At 44.1% G+C, this 16,955-nt stretch overlaps 1 protein-coding gene across 1 annotated transcript in view; it reads left to right on the forward strand.

The window, feature by feature from the left end:
* Positions 1-1,259: 1,259 nt before the first annotated feature.
* LOC138735607 (ubiquitin-conjugating enzyme E2 variant 1-like) overlaps positions 1,260-16,955 on the forward strand; it is a 53,837-nt gene continuing 38,141 nt past the window's right edge. The window contains exons 1-3 of the mRNA XM_069883671.1: positions 1,260-1,446; positions 12,185-12,304; positions 13,645-13,736. Coding sequence (XP_069739772.1) covers positions 1,299-1,446; positions 12,185-12,304; positions 13,645-13,736 — 360 coding nt within the window. The 5' untranslated portion in view covers positions 1,260-1,298. The remainder of the gene's footprint in view (positions 1,447-12,184; positions 12,305-13,644; positions 13,737-16,955) is intronic.

Below are 16,955 nucleotides of genomic sequence, written 5' to 3' on the forward strand. Positions count from 1 at the left end.
CCCTCCTACCCCCTCCACCCAGCCACCCCTCCTTCCCCCTCCACCCAGCCACCCCTCCTTCCCCCTCCACCCAGCCACCCCTCCTTCCCCCTCCACCCAGCCACCCCTCCTTCCCCCTCCACCCAGCCACCCCTCCTTCCCCCTCCACCCAGCCACCCCTCCTTCCCCCTCCACCCAGCCACCCCTCCTTCCCCCTCCACCCAGCCACCCCTCCTTCCCCCTCCACCCAGCCACCCCTCCTACCCCCTCCACCCAGCCACCCCTCCTACCCCCTCCACCCAGCCACCCCTCCTTCCCCCTCCACCCAGCCACCCCTCCTTCCCCCTCCACCCAGCCACCCCTCCTTCCCCCTCCACCCAGCCACCCCTCCTACCCCCTCCACCCAGCCACCCCTCCTACCCCCTCCACCCAGCCACCCCTCCTTCCCCCTCCACCCAGCCACCCCTCCTTCCCCCTCCACCCAGCCACCCCTCCTTCCCCCTCCACCCAGCCACCCCTCCTTCCCCCTCCACCCAGCCACCCCTCCTTCCCCCTCCACCCAGCCACCCCTCCTTCCCCCTCCACCCAGCCACCCCTCCTTCCCCCTCCACCCAGCCACCCCTCCTTCCCCCTCCACCCAGCCACCCCTCCTACCCCCTCCACCCAGCCACCCCTCCTTCCCCCTCCACCCAGCCACCCCTCCTACCCCCTCCACCCAGCCATCCCTCTCCCCCTGATTGCTGCTGACCCCTCTATCATCTCCTGCCTTGGCCACTCTTTTGTTCAGACGCCCGCCGACACCCTGTCAAACTTTGAGGCAGGGCTCAAGCCCCAAAGGTTGGTTCTGTTCCTTTACCTTGGCTACAGAAAGGACACGGTTTGACCTGCTGAGCGTCTCCAGCCCCGGGTGTGAACACGGGTGTGAACACGGGTGTGAACACGCGGGTGTGAACACGGGTGTGAACACGGTGTGTGTCTCCCTATCCCTTCCACCGCCACACACAGAGGTTGGTTTGAAAAGTAATGAGCTGAGATTTAAGGGTGAGGATCTCCGAGGCTTTGGGGGCGATGTTTCGAGGGTCTTCGGGAACATGCGATCAGTTCAGGTGTGAACGGCTCCGCATGAGCATCGGATCCTCCCGGATCCTAACTTTGATTGGCCATAAGGATGAAAGGGACCTGTCGATTGGCTGCAAGATCCACTGGTTTCTGATTGGTTAGGAAGAGCAGCGCTGTCCTCTCATTGGGCAGCAGCTCCGTGCGTGGAAGCGGCGATGCTGATTGGCTCTCGCTCCCCGGGGCTGCGACGGAGGCTGAAGATGGCGAGTGCGGGCTGCGCTGGAGCGGCCGTGGCGACCGAGGGGCTGACTCGCGAAGACAGCGGGCAGGAGGACGGCGAGCTCGCTCTGCTCCGCTGGGGCCCTCAACACCCGGGAGCCAAGGAGCTGGCGCAGTTATACTCGCCCAGTGAGTGAGTGAGTGAGTGGGTGGGCGGCAGGAAATGGGGCGGCTCCCCCCCCCCCCTCACCCCCCTCCCTCCAGCCGGCCGGAGCCGCCACTTGGGCCGGTGCTGGCACATTGAGGGCGGGGCGGCCCAGGCCAGGGGGGGGGTGTAAGGCCGTGTGATGTGGAGCCCCCCAGGCAGCCGGGTGAGGGAATGAGATGGCTGCACAATGAAAGCTTTACCACTCCACCCCCCCCCCACTCCACCCCCCCCACTCCACCCCCCCCCACTCCACCCCCCCCCACTCCACCCCCCCCCACTCCACCCCCCCCACTCCACCCCCCCACTCCACCCCCCCACTCCACCCCCCCCATTCCACCCCCCCCATTCCACCCCCCCCTCACTCCACCCCCCCCTCACTCCACCCCCCCCACTCCACCCCCCCCACTCCACCCCCCCCCACTCCACCCCCCCACTCCACCCCCCCCACTCCACCCCCCCCCACTCCACCCCCCCCACTCCACCCCCCCCACTCCACCCCCCCCCCACTCCACCCCCCCCCCACTCCACCCACTCCACCCCCCCCACTCCACCCCCCCACTCCACCCCCCCACTCCACCCCCCCCCCACTCCACCCCCCCCTCACTCCACCCCCCCCACTCCACCCCCCCCCACTCCACCCCACTTCAACAAGAGCAGCAGAGGGATGCAGGGCCGTGGAGGGAACGGTTCGTTTAGGGGAGAGGTGCTGGCCATCATGACCAGGTTGGGCAGGCAGGGTGTAAGACAGAGCTTAATACTGACCTTTTAAAGAACAGGAAAGGTTAAACACAACTGATGCAGAAAAGGTAAAAGGAACGGGATGGAAAGAAGGGAAAATTAAATGACAAAGGACTGATATCCTTCCAGAAGGAGCAGAGAATGATCCTGAATTAGGAATAAATTGTAACAGCAGAACATTGAGTCAGACATTTGCACTTTACTTAAAAGAAAAAGTGCAGAATACTTCCACCAAGCTTGTATCAGAACGGAAATTACATTTAGGTACCGAGATGAGGAATTAGAATGTGAAATGACTGATATTTTGGAACTGTTTCTGAATACCTTGAGCACACTGCTCTACCATAGGAAACCAGTTATGAGCTGTGAATGTAGTATATATCAATGCAGAGCAGGAAATCTGGTTTGAATCCAGTAATAAATCAATTGTGGCCTATCTGTGAGGACTAATGTTGCCACCCATCACTGAGATGAGGGGCTTGGGGCTACACATGGTGAAAGCAGCCATTGCTTGGAATGAGCACTATTTTCTGGGTTGACTGATTGCTGTGATCCTATGCTCTCTTGTTATAAGCAGGGGTGGCCAACCTTTTTATTTTACAATTTAAATTTAGACCTGCAGCACAGTAACAGGTGATTTTGACCTATGTGTCCTCAGTGCCCAATTAACCTACACTCCTGGTACGAACATTTGGCCTGAAATGCCCTGTTACCGTGCAAAAGGTCTAAATTGAAGATTAAAAATTAAAAGGTTGGCCACCCCTGCCCTAGAGAAATCTCTTGACTGGGGAGAACTGTGAGCACAGAAGGTGAAAGAGACCTTAGTATATGGGCATGTTGTAAATTTATGGTGCAAGCAGTTCTCCCAACACTAGTACAGATCTGAGCACCAAACCATTTGCTCTCTGCCTCACAATCATTTTCTCCTCATGACACTTGGAAGTGATTTGATGACTGGGGAAGTAGAGGAGCATGCAGGGATTCATGCAAGGTTCCTTAGCAGGGCACTAAGCAATGTCAAATTTGTATCTCTTTTTAAATGGATGGAGTATTGAATATGTTTGGATAGGAAGGCTAAGAATGTTCTCACTCATCAGTACCACTATATTTCTTTGGACATTTTTTGAGGCCTCTTATAAAGAAGGTAAATAGCACTAGACAACAGAATATTTCAAAAGGTTTGTTTCCAGAAAGTTGTGGATTGTGATGGACAGCTTCAAGCTGAACACACAGATTTGAAATTGGAGAAACATTAAATGAACTTTTATTGGATTTTATCCTGTTTAATTGCATAATGATGCTGACACACTGCGTTAGTTCAACTGACCTAAAAAGGTTTTTCCACTGATTTTAATTTGTACTCAGCATCTGATTCTTCACGTGCCAGTGCCCAACAATAGTCGGCCAGCATTGATGGATTCCAGTTGTCCTGATTCTGCTTTCCTACAATGTCCTGGTGAAACCTTTTGCCATAGTCATCACTGACTGCACCAAGATCAATCAGCCTGAAGGAGGTCAAAGTGCAAATGCAGAAAATGAATTTTCAATCGCACTACTTTGTCTTAAATGATGACAGGAAATCACAAAAAAGGGTTATATCTAAAATCGGGATGTGATAGGAAAGTTTTAAGATGATCAACTGCCCAAAAATCCATAAAATACACCTAAAAGTATTCAGAAAGCAAATTCTTCATTGCCCAGTGCTATCATTTTTATTGAAGTAGTGATGGCACTTTTATTTCATGATACAGTACAATTAAAAGGTGTCAGATGAGTCACTTGATCAACATGAAACCAATTTTGCAAATGTGTAGATTCATACTGACGGTCTGGCTCACTTGATTGTATTTTTGCAGATGAGCAGACTTTTTTTGGATCGTTTGAATCAATTTCTTGGATTCAATACATTTAATAAGAAATGGTTTTGATAATGAGATTTTGATTATGTTTGGGAATAGTGATCCATTTTGATTTTAACATTTGTGCATTATGAAATGACAATTACAGTTGTAAAGCTTATGAAATGAGGTTGGCATCATCTGTTGTGTAAATTTTCATGATTTTGGGAGGTGGCATGAAGTGACCATTGATCCACTGTTGGGGCTATAATATAACTTCAGCCAAATCTCCTTCTCGCCGATGTGTTGACAAAATTATTTTTTAAACATCCAAGTTCATACTGGTACAGTTAATTTTAGTTAAAAACCATTTTTTAAATTTGTTCACCGCCTTTGAATCAACATAACCTCTAGGTTCAAAGGATGAGGTTACCACATGAAAATGTCTGAATAGATAAGTGGTCTTCTCTGCCCTAGTTGAATAGATAAAATTCAACTTCTGAATACTGAGGTTTTCATTCCTTTAATGCCATGTATGTAATGCACAGTTTGTTTGTCCATGAAGACAAACCAAGAAACACCACTCGTCTGGTGCCCCTATCAAGAAGAGAAATGGAAGTAAGAGTCCCTTCATAAACATTACCTCTAACGCTACTACCTCCACATGGTGAACCTGAGCTCCAACATCCAAGTTACTCTCATGGCCCCTGGTTCTGAATCAAAGCTGTTAATGCCAGAGGTCCTTTGAAAAGCATTGACACCCTCATGAATCCCAGTCCCTGATGCATGGTGCCCGTGAGTCATTTCTCAGCAGCCCACAGCTTGTTGAGTCATTCGGCTGGCAAGTGGCTCGCTGGTCGACTGCTGTGGTCTCTTACGTTTTTTCCCTAGGCTTCTTGGTAGAGTTCCATGAACAGCTGTGATCCTACATGAAGAGAATCAGTTTTGAATAGCCAATAAATTGTGCAGCAATGTTATTGATTTTTGAATTTCAACTGAGCAAAAAGAAAACTGCTGGAGGAACTTAATTGGTTAGATGGCACATTGGTGGAGGGTAGTGATTACTCCACCTGTTGCTGACTCCGAGCTCCTCCAGCAATTTGCTTTTGTTTTGCTGCAGCTTCTACACGCTCTTGTCTCCTGGAATGTCATTTGTTTGGTAATGACTATCAACCTAATTCTCGTGAATTTTAATCATTTCATCCATTTTTTTCGATGTGAATTGTGACAGCTTTATTGTTAAAGGAAACATACCAAGACTGGGCTGAATGATGAATTTTGAAAACTGAGCAGATTGCAAAACACAAGAGCTTGCATTCATTTTAAAATGTGTGGTGACTTCAGGGACTATTTTCTATTTTAACAGAAAGATGTAACCAACTTCCACAGCAATGAAAATAATGTGCTTAATAATGTAGATTTTGGAATTTCTTGGCCAGATCACTGAGATTTATCCTACGCTTCATTAGTATTCCTTCAGAAACGTATTGTGAATTGTAAATGATTCACAACCATCTATAAACTCTAAAGGTTTGCTAGTTTTTGAATAGTAACATTTGTCAATGGTCATGCCAGAAACTGAAAACCTCACCCTTAAACATCCCCATTTTGCTTCTGCATAATTCTTAGAATATTTTAAAGGAGCAAATTTGGTGTAGCGGTTGGTGCAACACCTTTACAGCACCAGCGATTGGATCCAGACCAGGGTTAGAATCCTACGCTGTCAGTAAGGAGTTTGTACATTCTCCCCGTGTCTGCGTGGGTTTTCTCCAGGGGCTCCAGTTTCCTCCCACCTTTCAAAACATACCGGGTGGGGGGTTGGTTTAGGTTAATGGGGTGTAAATTGGGCAGCAAGGACTCGTGGGCTAAAATGGCCTGTTATCGTATTGTATATTTAAATTTAAACTTTTTGATTGTCATTTATTTGACTTTGTTTTGATTTATCTAACGATACAATAATCAAGCTGAGTTGCTTGTTTTTGTATAGATGCAGTGGAAAGGTTAAATACCAGGCCAACAAAATCACAGTGGATGATTGTTTCAGATTGTGTATTAATACTAATGGAATACTTGTTACATGAAAAGTAATCGATCCTTCAAAATTATAGAAAGGTCAAAATTGAATATCCCTTTTAAGAAAATAAAATAAATGTAATTAAAACTCGGAAGGGTATTTTGCATATTTCTTTCCCCATTTTGAGATTGCAACTCATTTCTTAGGATCATTTTAAGATTTTCAGTATTCTATATGGGTACTTCCTGTATGCTAGATCCAGAATTGTGGAATTACTGTAAATATTTTCTTGTCTCCAGAGGCACCAGCAATCTAAATTTGCTCTACCTCAGTGAAAACCTTTAACATAGTAAAACAATTTGTAAAGCTTTCAAGCACACAATACTGCAGCTAATAGAGCTACTGCTCCTTTGTGCCAGAGTCTTGGGTTTTAAACCTGTCCATGTTTGCCTCATTGCTATGGTTCAACATTGTAAAATGCTGATTAGGTTCTACTTGGAATTTGTGTTCAATTCTGGTTGCCACACTATAGAAAGGATGCAATTGCTTTGGAGTGCAGAGGATATTTATAGTGTTACTTGGATCGGTGGGCTTCAGTTAAGGGAGAGATTGGATAGGTTTGTTTTCTCTGGATTGAAAGGGCTGAGAAGTATCAAAGATGGAGAGGCAGAGAAGACTGAGGAATCTCGGAAGAGGGTATTTGATGTGAGCGATTTTTAAAAAAAAAGGATTTGAGTAATGAATGATGGTTGTGGGCTTGAGCCAAAGGGCCTATTTATATGCTGTATCTTGAGATAATCTTTTAACCATTATTCACACATATTGGGCAATTGTGTCAAGAGCTTGCAGTTGAGGAAGCTTTAAATTTAAAGAACTGTTCCCTTATTTTTTTTTTTATTATGGTTGTGATCTGGAGGTCAGAACAAGTCATAATTAAGTAAATGCACAATATGCTGAAGAAACTCAGCAGGTCACACAGTGTCCTTTATGTAGCAAAGGTAAAGATACAGAACTGATCTTTCGGGCTTGAGCCCTTTATCAGGTATGAAAGAGTGTCAGTGGGTGTCTGAACAAAAGGAAGGGGGGGGGTGGCAAAGGTAGGAGATGATAGGTGGAGGAGGGATGGCAAGGTAGGTGGAGGGGGAGAACTGGAAAAATTGGGGAGGGGGGGAAAGAAGGTGAGCTGGTTAGCAGAAAGCAGAGGTCGATGTTAATGCCATCTGGCTGGAGGGTGCTCAGATGGAAAATAAGATGGTGTTTCTCCAATCTGGGTGGTCAGATAAGGCCGTGGACAGATGCGAGCATGGGTGTGTGACTCAGAATTGAAATGGTTGGCTACTGGGAGGTGTTTGTTGATGGGGAGGGAGTGGTGGTGCTAAGTGAAGCAATCTGTGATAGTTCTCCACATCCAACACTTACTACAGGATCCTGCCACCAGATACATTTTCCTTCTCCTGCCCTCTCTGCCTTCTGTAGGGTCCGTTCCCTCTGTGATTCCCTTCTGCACTCACCTGTGGCCACAGTCTGGGGCCCCAAGCAGGCCTTTCAGATGAAGGAACATCTCACTTGTACATCCATAAGACTGATTTGCTGCATCTGGTGCCCCCTTTTTGGCTTTCTTTATATCGGAGAGACTGATCGCAGATCACTTCACTGAGCACTTCCACTCCCTCCACCACAACAAAGACCTCCCAGTAGCCAACCATTTCAATTCTGAGTCACACTCTCATGCTTACGTCGGTCCATGGCCTTGTTTACTGTCCCACCCTGATCACCCGCAGATTAGAGGAACAATACCTTATTTTCTATCTGGGCACCCTCCAGCCAGATGGCATTAACATCGACTTACTGCTTTCTGCTAACCAGCTTGCCTTTTTCTTTCCCCTCCCATTTCCAGTTTTCCCCTCCCTTCCCTTTTCACCCACCTAACCCTCCCTCCCTCTCCCTGATTGCTGCTGTCCCCTTCCTTTCTTCACCACCTATCTTCTCCCGCTCCCCCTTTTTTATCTAAACGTTTTGTTTAGATGCCCACAAACACACTTTCATACCTCGATGAAGGGCTCAAGCCAGAAATGTCAGTTATACATAAAGGGCACCTTCTGAGCTTCTCCAGAATTTTGTGTTTCTACTTCAGCCACAGATTTTTGTGATTTACCACTAGTCATACTTAACAGTGACTTGTGCAAGGTTCAGTACATGTTTAGCACTTTTTAAAACCTTTGTGCTGAACTGAATTGTGATGCTTTTGTGGTATTTTTCTCATAAATTCTTTCTCCCAATTAAACAGTTTATATATAACATGGGTTCCTTACCCCTTCCTCTGCGCATCATTTCACATCCCAAGTGTCATATATCCAATATTTCCTTGTATGATGTCTTCACCATTAATGTTGCTTGGGATTTTTTTTTCAATTTTATTAATGCCCAAATGCCTAGTGATCACTCAATCTTTAAAAAGAAACATTTTTACACCAATACAGAATATCAAGGTTTTTTCAATTTGTCACTTGTGCTTTCAGAATGCCGTACGTTATGCAATTTAATTTGTTTTTGGAAATCTAATGCTTTTTCATTGTGACTAAATGAACTGTGAAGGAAGTTGTGTTACAAACATGCAGATGGCAATGAACACATTTTCAATGTAGAAGTTTTATTACTGATTTGCAATTTATTTTGGAAACTAAATGTTCATTGAGTTATCTTTTTTGTGAACCATCACCACGAAACTAAGGCAAAAAAAATTAAAGGTCAAACCTTAATAACATGTGTAAACCATATAACAATTACAATCCGTACCGATTTAAGCGATCTCCTCTAGTCCCACTTAACTGCACCCTGCCCATAATCCTCCAATCTCCTCACATCCATCCACTTATCTAATTTTTTCTTAAATGACAAAATTGACCTTGCTGTAAACACCTCTTCCGGAAGCTCATTCCACTCAGCCACCACTCTCTGAGTGAAGAAGCTCCCTCTCATGTTACTTTTAAACTTTTGCCACCTAACCCTTAACATGACCCCTTGCTCCAATCTCGCCTACCCTCAAGGGGAAGAGCCTATTCACATCTACTATCTATCCCTCTCATAATTTTAAACACCTCTATCAAATCCCCTCCTCAACCTTCTGTGCTCCAATGAATAAAGACCCAGTCTAGTCAATTTTTCTTTGTATTCTACATACTGCAATCCAGGCAACATTTTAGTAAATCTTCTCTGCTCCCTCTACCTTATTGATATCCTTCCTATAATTTGGAGACCAGAACTACACACATTATTCCAAATTTGGCGTCACCAATGCCTTGAATAGTCTCAACATCACTTCCCAACTCTTTTATTCTATGCTTTGAATTATAAAGGCCAGAATACCAAAAGCCTTCTTCACCACCCTATCCACATGAGATTCCACTTTCAAAGAATGATGAACCATTGTTCCAAGATATCTCTGTTCCTCTGCATTCCTCAGTGCCCCCACCCCCCTCACTGTATACGTCCTGTTTTGGTTATTCTTCCCAAAATGAAGCCCTTCACATTTATCTACATTAATCTCCATCTGCCACCTTTCAGCCCACTCTTCTAAGCCGTCCAAATCCTTCTGCAGTGTCTGAAAGCCAACTTCACTATCCACAACTCCCACTATTTTTGTATTGTCTGCATATTTACTAACCTAATTTACCACACCATCATCCAAATCATTAATGTAAATGACAAACAACAAGAGACCCAACACCGATCCCTGAAGCACACCGCTCTTCACTGGCCTCCATCCTGACAAACAGTTGTCCACCATGACTCTCTGGCATCTACCTTCTATCCACCTTTGAACCCATCTGACTCAACATTAATATCTAGCATCTGGACCTTCCTTACCAACCTTCCATGTGGAACCTTATCAAAAGACTTAACTGAAATCCATATAGAGTACATCTACTGCTCTACCCTCATCAACCTTCCTAGTCATCTCCTCGAAAAATTCAACAAAATTTGTCAAACATGGCCTTCCCCGCACAAATTCATGTTGGGTGTCCCTGATCAGTCCCTGCGTCTCTAGATACTTGTACATATTATCTCTAAGAATACTTTCCATTAGTTTACTGACCACCGACGTCAAACTTACTGGGCTCGTCAAACTTACTGGCCTATAATTGCTGGGCCTACACCTGGAGCCCTTTTTAAACAGAGGAACCATGTTTGCAGCATGCCCACCCCCCACCCCTCTAGTGACTTTTGAAAAATCACTGTCAGAGCGTCCGCTATTTGCTCCCTGACTTCCCTTAAGGTCCTGAGGAAAATCCCATCAAGACCTGGAGATTTAGCCACCTTTATATGCCTCAAAAGTTCCAACACCACCTCTTTCCTAATCCCTACATTTTCCATAATCAACCCTTTTGCTTCTCTTATCCTACACGATTCCATATCCTTTTCCCTTGTGAATACCAAAGAGAAGAACTCATTCAATATCTTCCCCCATCTCATTCGGCTCCACACACAGTTGTCCGCTCTGATTCTCTAAGGGACCAATTTTATCCTTCACTCTCCTTTTGCTATTAACATATTTGTAAAAACCTTTCAGATTTACTTTCACCCTATTCTCTATAGCCACCTCGCACATTCTTTTCGCTTTCCTAATTTCTTTCTTAAGCTTTGAGCAATCCATGTATTTTCCAAGCATCTCATGTCTGCAGATTTGATTATTTTGTATTCTACAGTTTCAAAAAAAATTCAAGTATCTTGGTAGCAGGACTTGGGGTACACATGAAATGGTGTTTAAGGGTTTTTTTGTATTTACATTTGTGGCTAGCATTAAAGTTTTGTCTAAATACAATGGATGACAATTTTTTATCCCAAAAGGCCTGCTTCCTGGAAAAAAAGGATTATGATACACAACTTCAAACTGAACACAAAGATAATTTCAGATTTCCTGTATTAAGCAGGAAGTTGGAGAAACATCAAATTAATAGGATAATGATGTCGACGCAATGTTTTGTTGTTGATTTTCATTTGTACTCAGCATCTAATGCTTCTCGTATCAGTGTCTGACAATAGTCAGCCGGCATTGATGGATTCCAGTTGCCTGGATAATGTTTTTGCATGGTGGCAATGTCCTGGTGAAACCTTTCACCATGTTCATCATTGTCTGCAGCAGGAAGAAGTTCCAAGTGAGAATGCAGAAAATTAATTTTCACCAATTTGTTTTACTTCATGGTTTTTTATGCTTGAAGCATGTTGTCAATCAGCTGGCTGTAGTTTGATGCTCTGTAATTGGCAAGAAAATTCTCACCATTCTGCCCTGGTCTAAGATAGTATTTGCATAACATCTGCACTGAGTGTTAAAGGCCAAACCTTAATAACATGACACTTTTGTGTCTGCAGATTTGCTTATTTTGTTTTAAATCATTTAAAATATACAAAACATGGTTGAACGGACCAAAACCACTTGCTTTGTGGGCAGTGTGATAGTGGACAAAATATGACAGGAAATCACAAAATGAGTTCTATCTTTAAAAAGAAAGTAAGTGATAGGAAAAAATGTAAGGTGAATATCCTGATCAGCAGCCCAAAATCCATCCAAAAGTGTTCCGGAAGCAAAATGTTCCTTGTCCAGTGATATTCGAGAGCCCTTGTGCTCTGAATATGTTTCTGTTGTTGTAATCTGGCAACATTTTGGGCACATAGAGATAGTGCAAATCTGTGAAAGCCACTAAAGCATGTCTGAGGTCTTGAGTTTCTTTGCAGCTTTCCCAAAATTTCCTGGAGCCTACTGAGATGTCAATGTTGGACAGAAATTTGACAGTGCTGTCTGATTCTGTGTGAGCAACATGCTAGACAACTGTTTCTTTACAACATTTGTAGCTTAAACCAATGACAAGTTCTATTATTTTAAAAACAATTTTTCCATCCATGTTCTGTATGTAAATGCGAAGAACTTACCATTATCATATTTCCTTCTGTGGCAATAGATCACATTTTCAAACTAATTGGAGAGTGGTCATGGTAAAAGTTAAATTTGGGAGTATGGGTTCAGTTCTAACGTAGTGTTAAGATTTCATTTGAAACATTTAAAAAATCATTAATACTGTACTTTGCTAATGTTTGCAAACTAATAATGTCCACTTTTTTCCATTTCCACAGTGAAACGATTTCAGGAATGGTTGTGTGTTATTTTAAACATTGCTCTCATGAATTGCAACTTTTATCATCTGATCATAAACTTTGATTGGGACCATGTTCATCTGATTCTTGTTGGAATTAGTAAGTAAAAGTTTAACAAGCATGGTTCACTATTATTCTTCCAGTTAGACCTGAAACTAAATTTCCCATCGGGATAAAAGATGACTATGTGTGTCCCACTCGGCGGGTCCCACTCCCCTCCGCGCACTCATTCTGTAGCTGCACCCACCCCACCCCCACCCACAACTTGAGCTAACTGAAGAGCATTATCTGTGCCTTGGGCCAGTGTAAAATAAAACTAACAGGAGAATCTTTACATTTTTGTACACAATTGTTTATTCACCTTGATTTGCTTGTTATTGGATGCCTCAGTAAATATGTGAAGAGGTTGGTGTCAAAGGAATTGGATTTGTTTCTGTCTCTACTGACTGCAGTTGTTATCCATTCTTTGCAGACATATTATTTTATCTTATCCTGAATGTGAAAACTTTGCTGTAAAGTGCTATTCCTAAGGAATACATGATATGCAAGGTGTCTGGCATATTTGCTTTGGTTTGCCAATCTATACCAGGAGCTAATTTTCTTTTTAAAAATGTCTGGAATATATGCCTATAATAGAAACCATAGAAAACTACAGCACAGTAAACTAACCATTCAGCTCTTCTAGCCTATGCCGAAACATCATTCCTCTAGTCCCACTGACATGCACCCATTCCATAACCCTCCAGTCCACTCCCATCCATGTATTTATCCAGTTTATTCTTAAAACTTAAGAGTGAGCCTGTATTTTACTACGTTAGATGGCAGCTCGTTCCACACTCCCACCCTCTAATGTTCACCCTAAAGCCATGTTCTCTTCTATTTATCGCTCCCAATTTAAGTGGAAAGAGCTTACTCACATTTACTTGTCTTATTCCCTCATAATTTTGTAATGGCCACGGAATATTATTTAATTTAGACATACAGCATGGTACCAGGCCCATGAGTCTGTCCCACCCAATTGACCAACAACCCCGCTACGTTTTGAAGGGTGGGAGGAAACTGGAGCCCCTAGAGAAAACCCTTGCAGACATGGAGAGAACAAACTCCTAACAGACAGCGTGAGATTTGAATCCTGGTCACTGGCACTGTAACAGCATTGTACACTAACTGTGCCGTTCATTTATTTAAAGAACATTCTTAAGATTCTGTTTGTAAATGTGTTGTACCATGTATTTGTACATATTTATGATATGCTAGTGTATTTTAATAACCAAGTCATTGAAGAGATTTGTGCCGTTCATTTAGTTAAAGAACATTCTTAAGATTCTGTTTGTAAATGTGTTGTACCATGTATTTGTACATATTTATAATATGCTAGTGTATTTTAATAACCAAGTCATTGAAGAGATTTGTTCTAATTGCAACTTTTTAAAAACTAGTTGCAGGGATGGTTACTGCCGACTTTGCTTCAGGATTGGTCCACTGGGGAGCAGACACTTGGGGTTCAGTTGATTTTCCTATACTTGGCAAGGTACATAATGTGATACCTTTCTCAATTTTCTCATTCATGAAAATTCTAGCATGCAAATCAAAGGATTGATTTAATAATGCATGTACATGTTTTGTTCCCTTTATGGATTTGTATTTTGATTGGGGTGAAAAGTGTAATGGATAGAGCAAGTTTTGAATTTAAAGTTATCTTTCAGAATTTTAGTGGCCTATGTGGGTATACTTACATTTGCTGCCAGACATGCATTGTAATAATTTTAATGTGGGGAAATGTATATTCTTAAATATTTTAATTTTTGGAGGGGGGGGTGAGAGTTGTCTTATTTTTTGTTCTGATTTATTTTTCCTCGAACTCGAACGTGCCCGTATATCTCTCTCTCTCTATCTATATATATATATATATATATATATATATCGTTATATATATTCAGGAGTGGCTTTATTCAATTATTAATAATGGCATGGTCAATCCTTTGACTGCTGGGCTACCTTGAACCTTTCATCCACTTCTAAGAATTCTATTTGATGGGTTACATTTATTTCCATTGTTGGCATTTATTTCTAGCTAGGGCAAATGAATTAATAGATGGAGCAAAAATTAGAGGTATCAGTAGATCAAAATACTGAGCTCCTGTTGCTGAATCATAACTGTGGAAACTGAATGGCAAGTAGAAAATATTATACAAGCTCTTAACTCTTTTCAACATTGGATAAGCTGAAATTTAATTTTACTTTCCATTTAACTACGATGAGCAAGGTTGTTCTGCTAAAAGTCCATTGATGTAGAACGTTGACTCTTTCTCTCCATAACTAATGACTAGGCCTTCTGAATTGGCTAAGAACAGATGCTGTATTCAGTTCCTGGCTGAAACGATGTTCTCTCATTCTTACATTATCCCTTCTGAAATTGAAACCTTTTTAAATGTTTTTTCTTACCTCCAATTGGAGTGGCATCCAAGTCAATTTTTATCACTTATTTTAAACTTCCATGGCAGTCACCTTGTTTTGGTCTCTGCTCTTACTAACTTTCCTTGCACATTAACTTTGCCTTTCGATCTCAAATTCTACACTTTCAATATGTGACCTAAACTCTTTTTATCCCAATCTGTGCCCAAATATCCTCCAAACCTGCGCCCTTGTACATTGCGCCCTTGTACATTGCGCCCTTGTACATTGCGCCCTTGTACATTGCGCCCTTGTACATTGCGCCCTTGTACATTGCGCCCTTGTACATTGCGCCCTTGTACATTGCGCCCTTGTACATTGCGCCCTTGTACATTGCGCCCTTGTACATTGCGCCCTTGTACATTGCGCCCTTGTACATTGCGCCCTTGTACATTGCGCCCTTGTACATTGCGCCCTTGTACATTGCGCCCTTGTACATTGCGCCCTTGTACATTGCGCCCTTGTACATTGCGCCCTTGTACATTGCGCCCTTGTACATTGCGCCCTTGTACATTGCGCCCTTGTACATTGCGCCCTTGTACATTGCGCCCTTGTACATTGCGCCCTTGTACATTGCGCCCTTGTACATTGCGCCCTTGTACATTGCGCCCTTGTACATTGCGCCCTTGTACATTGCGCCCTTGTACATTGCGCCCTTGTACATTGCGCCCTTGTACATTGCGCCCTTGTACATTGCGCCCTTGTACATTGCGCCCTTGTACATTGCGCCCTTGTACATTGCGCCCTTGTACATTGCGCCCTTGTACATTGCGCCCTTGTACATTGCGCCCTTGTACATTGCGCCCTTGTACATTGCGCCCTTGTACATTGCGCCCTTGTACATTGCGCCCTTGTACATTGCGCCCTTGTACATTGCGCCCTTGTACATTGCGCCCTTGTACATTGCGCCCTTGTACATTGCGCCCTTGTACATTGCGCCCTTGTACATTGCGCCCTTGTACATTGCGCCCTTGTACATTGCGCCCTTGTACATTGCGCCCTTGTACATTGCGCCCTTGTACATTGCGCCCTTGTACATTGCGCCCTTGTACATTGCGCCCTTGTACATTGCGCCCTTGTACATTGCGCCCTTGTACATTGCGCCCTTGTACATTGCGCCCTTGTACATTGCGCCCTTGTACATTGCGCCCTTGTACATTGCGCCCTTGTACATTGCGCCCTTGTACATTGCGCCCTTGTACATTGCGCCCTTGTACATTGCGCCCTTGTACATTGCGCCCTTGTACATTGCGCCCTTGTACATTGCGCCCTTGTACATTGCGCCCTTGTACATTGCGCCCTTGTACATTGCGCCCTTGTACATTGCGCCCTTGTACATTGCGCCCTTGTACATTGCGCCCTTGTACATTGCGCCCTTGTACATTGCGCCCTTGTACATTGCGCCCTTGTACATTGCGCCCTTGTACATTGCGCCCTTGTACATTGCGCCCTTGTACATTGCGCCCTTGTACATTGCGCCCTTGTACATTGCGCCCTTGTACATTGCGCCCTTGTACATTGCGCCCTTGTACATTGCGCCCTTGTACATTGCGCCCTTGTACATTGCGCCCTTGTACATTGCGCCCTTGTACATTGCGCCCTTGTACATTGCGCCCTTGTACATTGCGCCCTTGTACATTGCGCCCTTGTACATTGCGCCCTTGTACATTGCGCCCTTGTACATTGCGCCCTTGTACATTGCGCCCTTGTACATTGCGCCCTTGTACATTGCGCCCTTGTACATTGCGCCCTTGTACATTGCGCCCTTGTACATTGCGCCCTTGTACATTGCGCCCTTGTACATTGCGCCCTTGTACATTGCGCCCTTGTACATTGCGCCCTTGTACATTGCGCCCTTGTACATTGCGCCCTTGTACATTGCGCCCTTGTACATTGCGCCCTTGTACATTGCGCCCGTTTGATATTCAGGTCTGGCTCGCTGCTGTCTCATGTACAGTTTGGACATAAGGACCTCCCAAATACTGTCTGTGTCCAAAGTTGCATTCAATGACTATATTTCTAACTTTTTTTCTTGGCTTTTTAATAGATAAGTAATATAACTTGACACCCTTTTAATGTTGATCTCTCTGCAGGGAAGAATAATGCAGTTTGTGGCAATGCAGGTCTTCTTGAAGAACAATTTAAAAAAAAAAAAAAATTCTGCACCTTTTAAATGCAGCAATAGTCTGAGATTACAGTAAGAAAAAAGTGGGAGAAAAAGAATGGTTGACGTTTCCGATTGGAACCCTTCATCTGCAGTCTTTCGTGTGTTCCTGAAATTGTGGTGCAGCTTACT

Source organism: Narcine bancroftii, chromosome 6, assembly GCF_036971445.1.
Source record: "Narcine bancroftii isolate sNarBan1 chromosome 6, sNarBan1.hap1, whole genome shotgun sequence".
Classification (NCBI taxonomy): Eukaryota; Metazoa; Chordata; class Chondrichthyes; order Torpediniformes; family Narcinidae; genus Narcine; species Narcine bancroftii.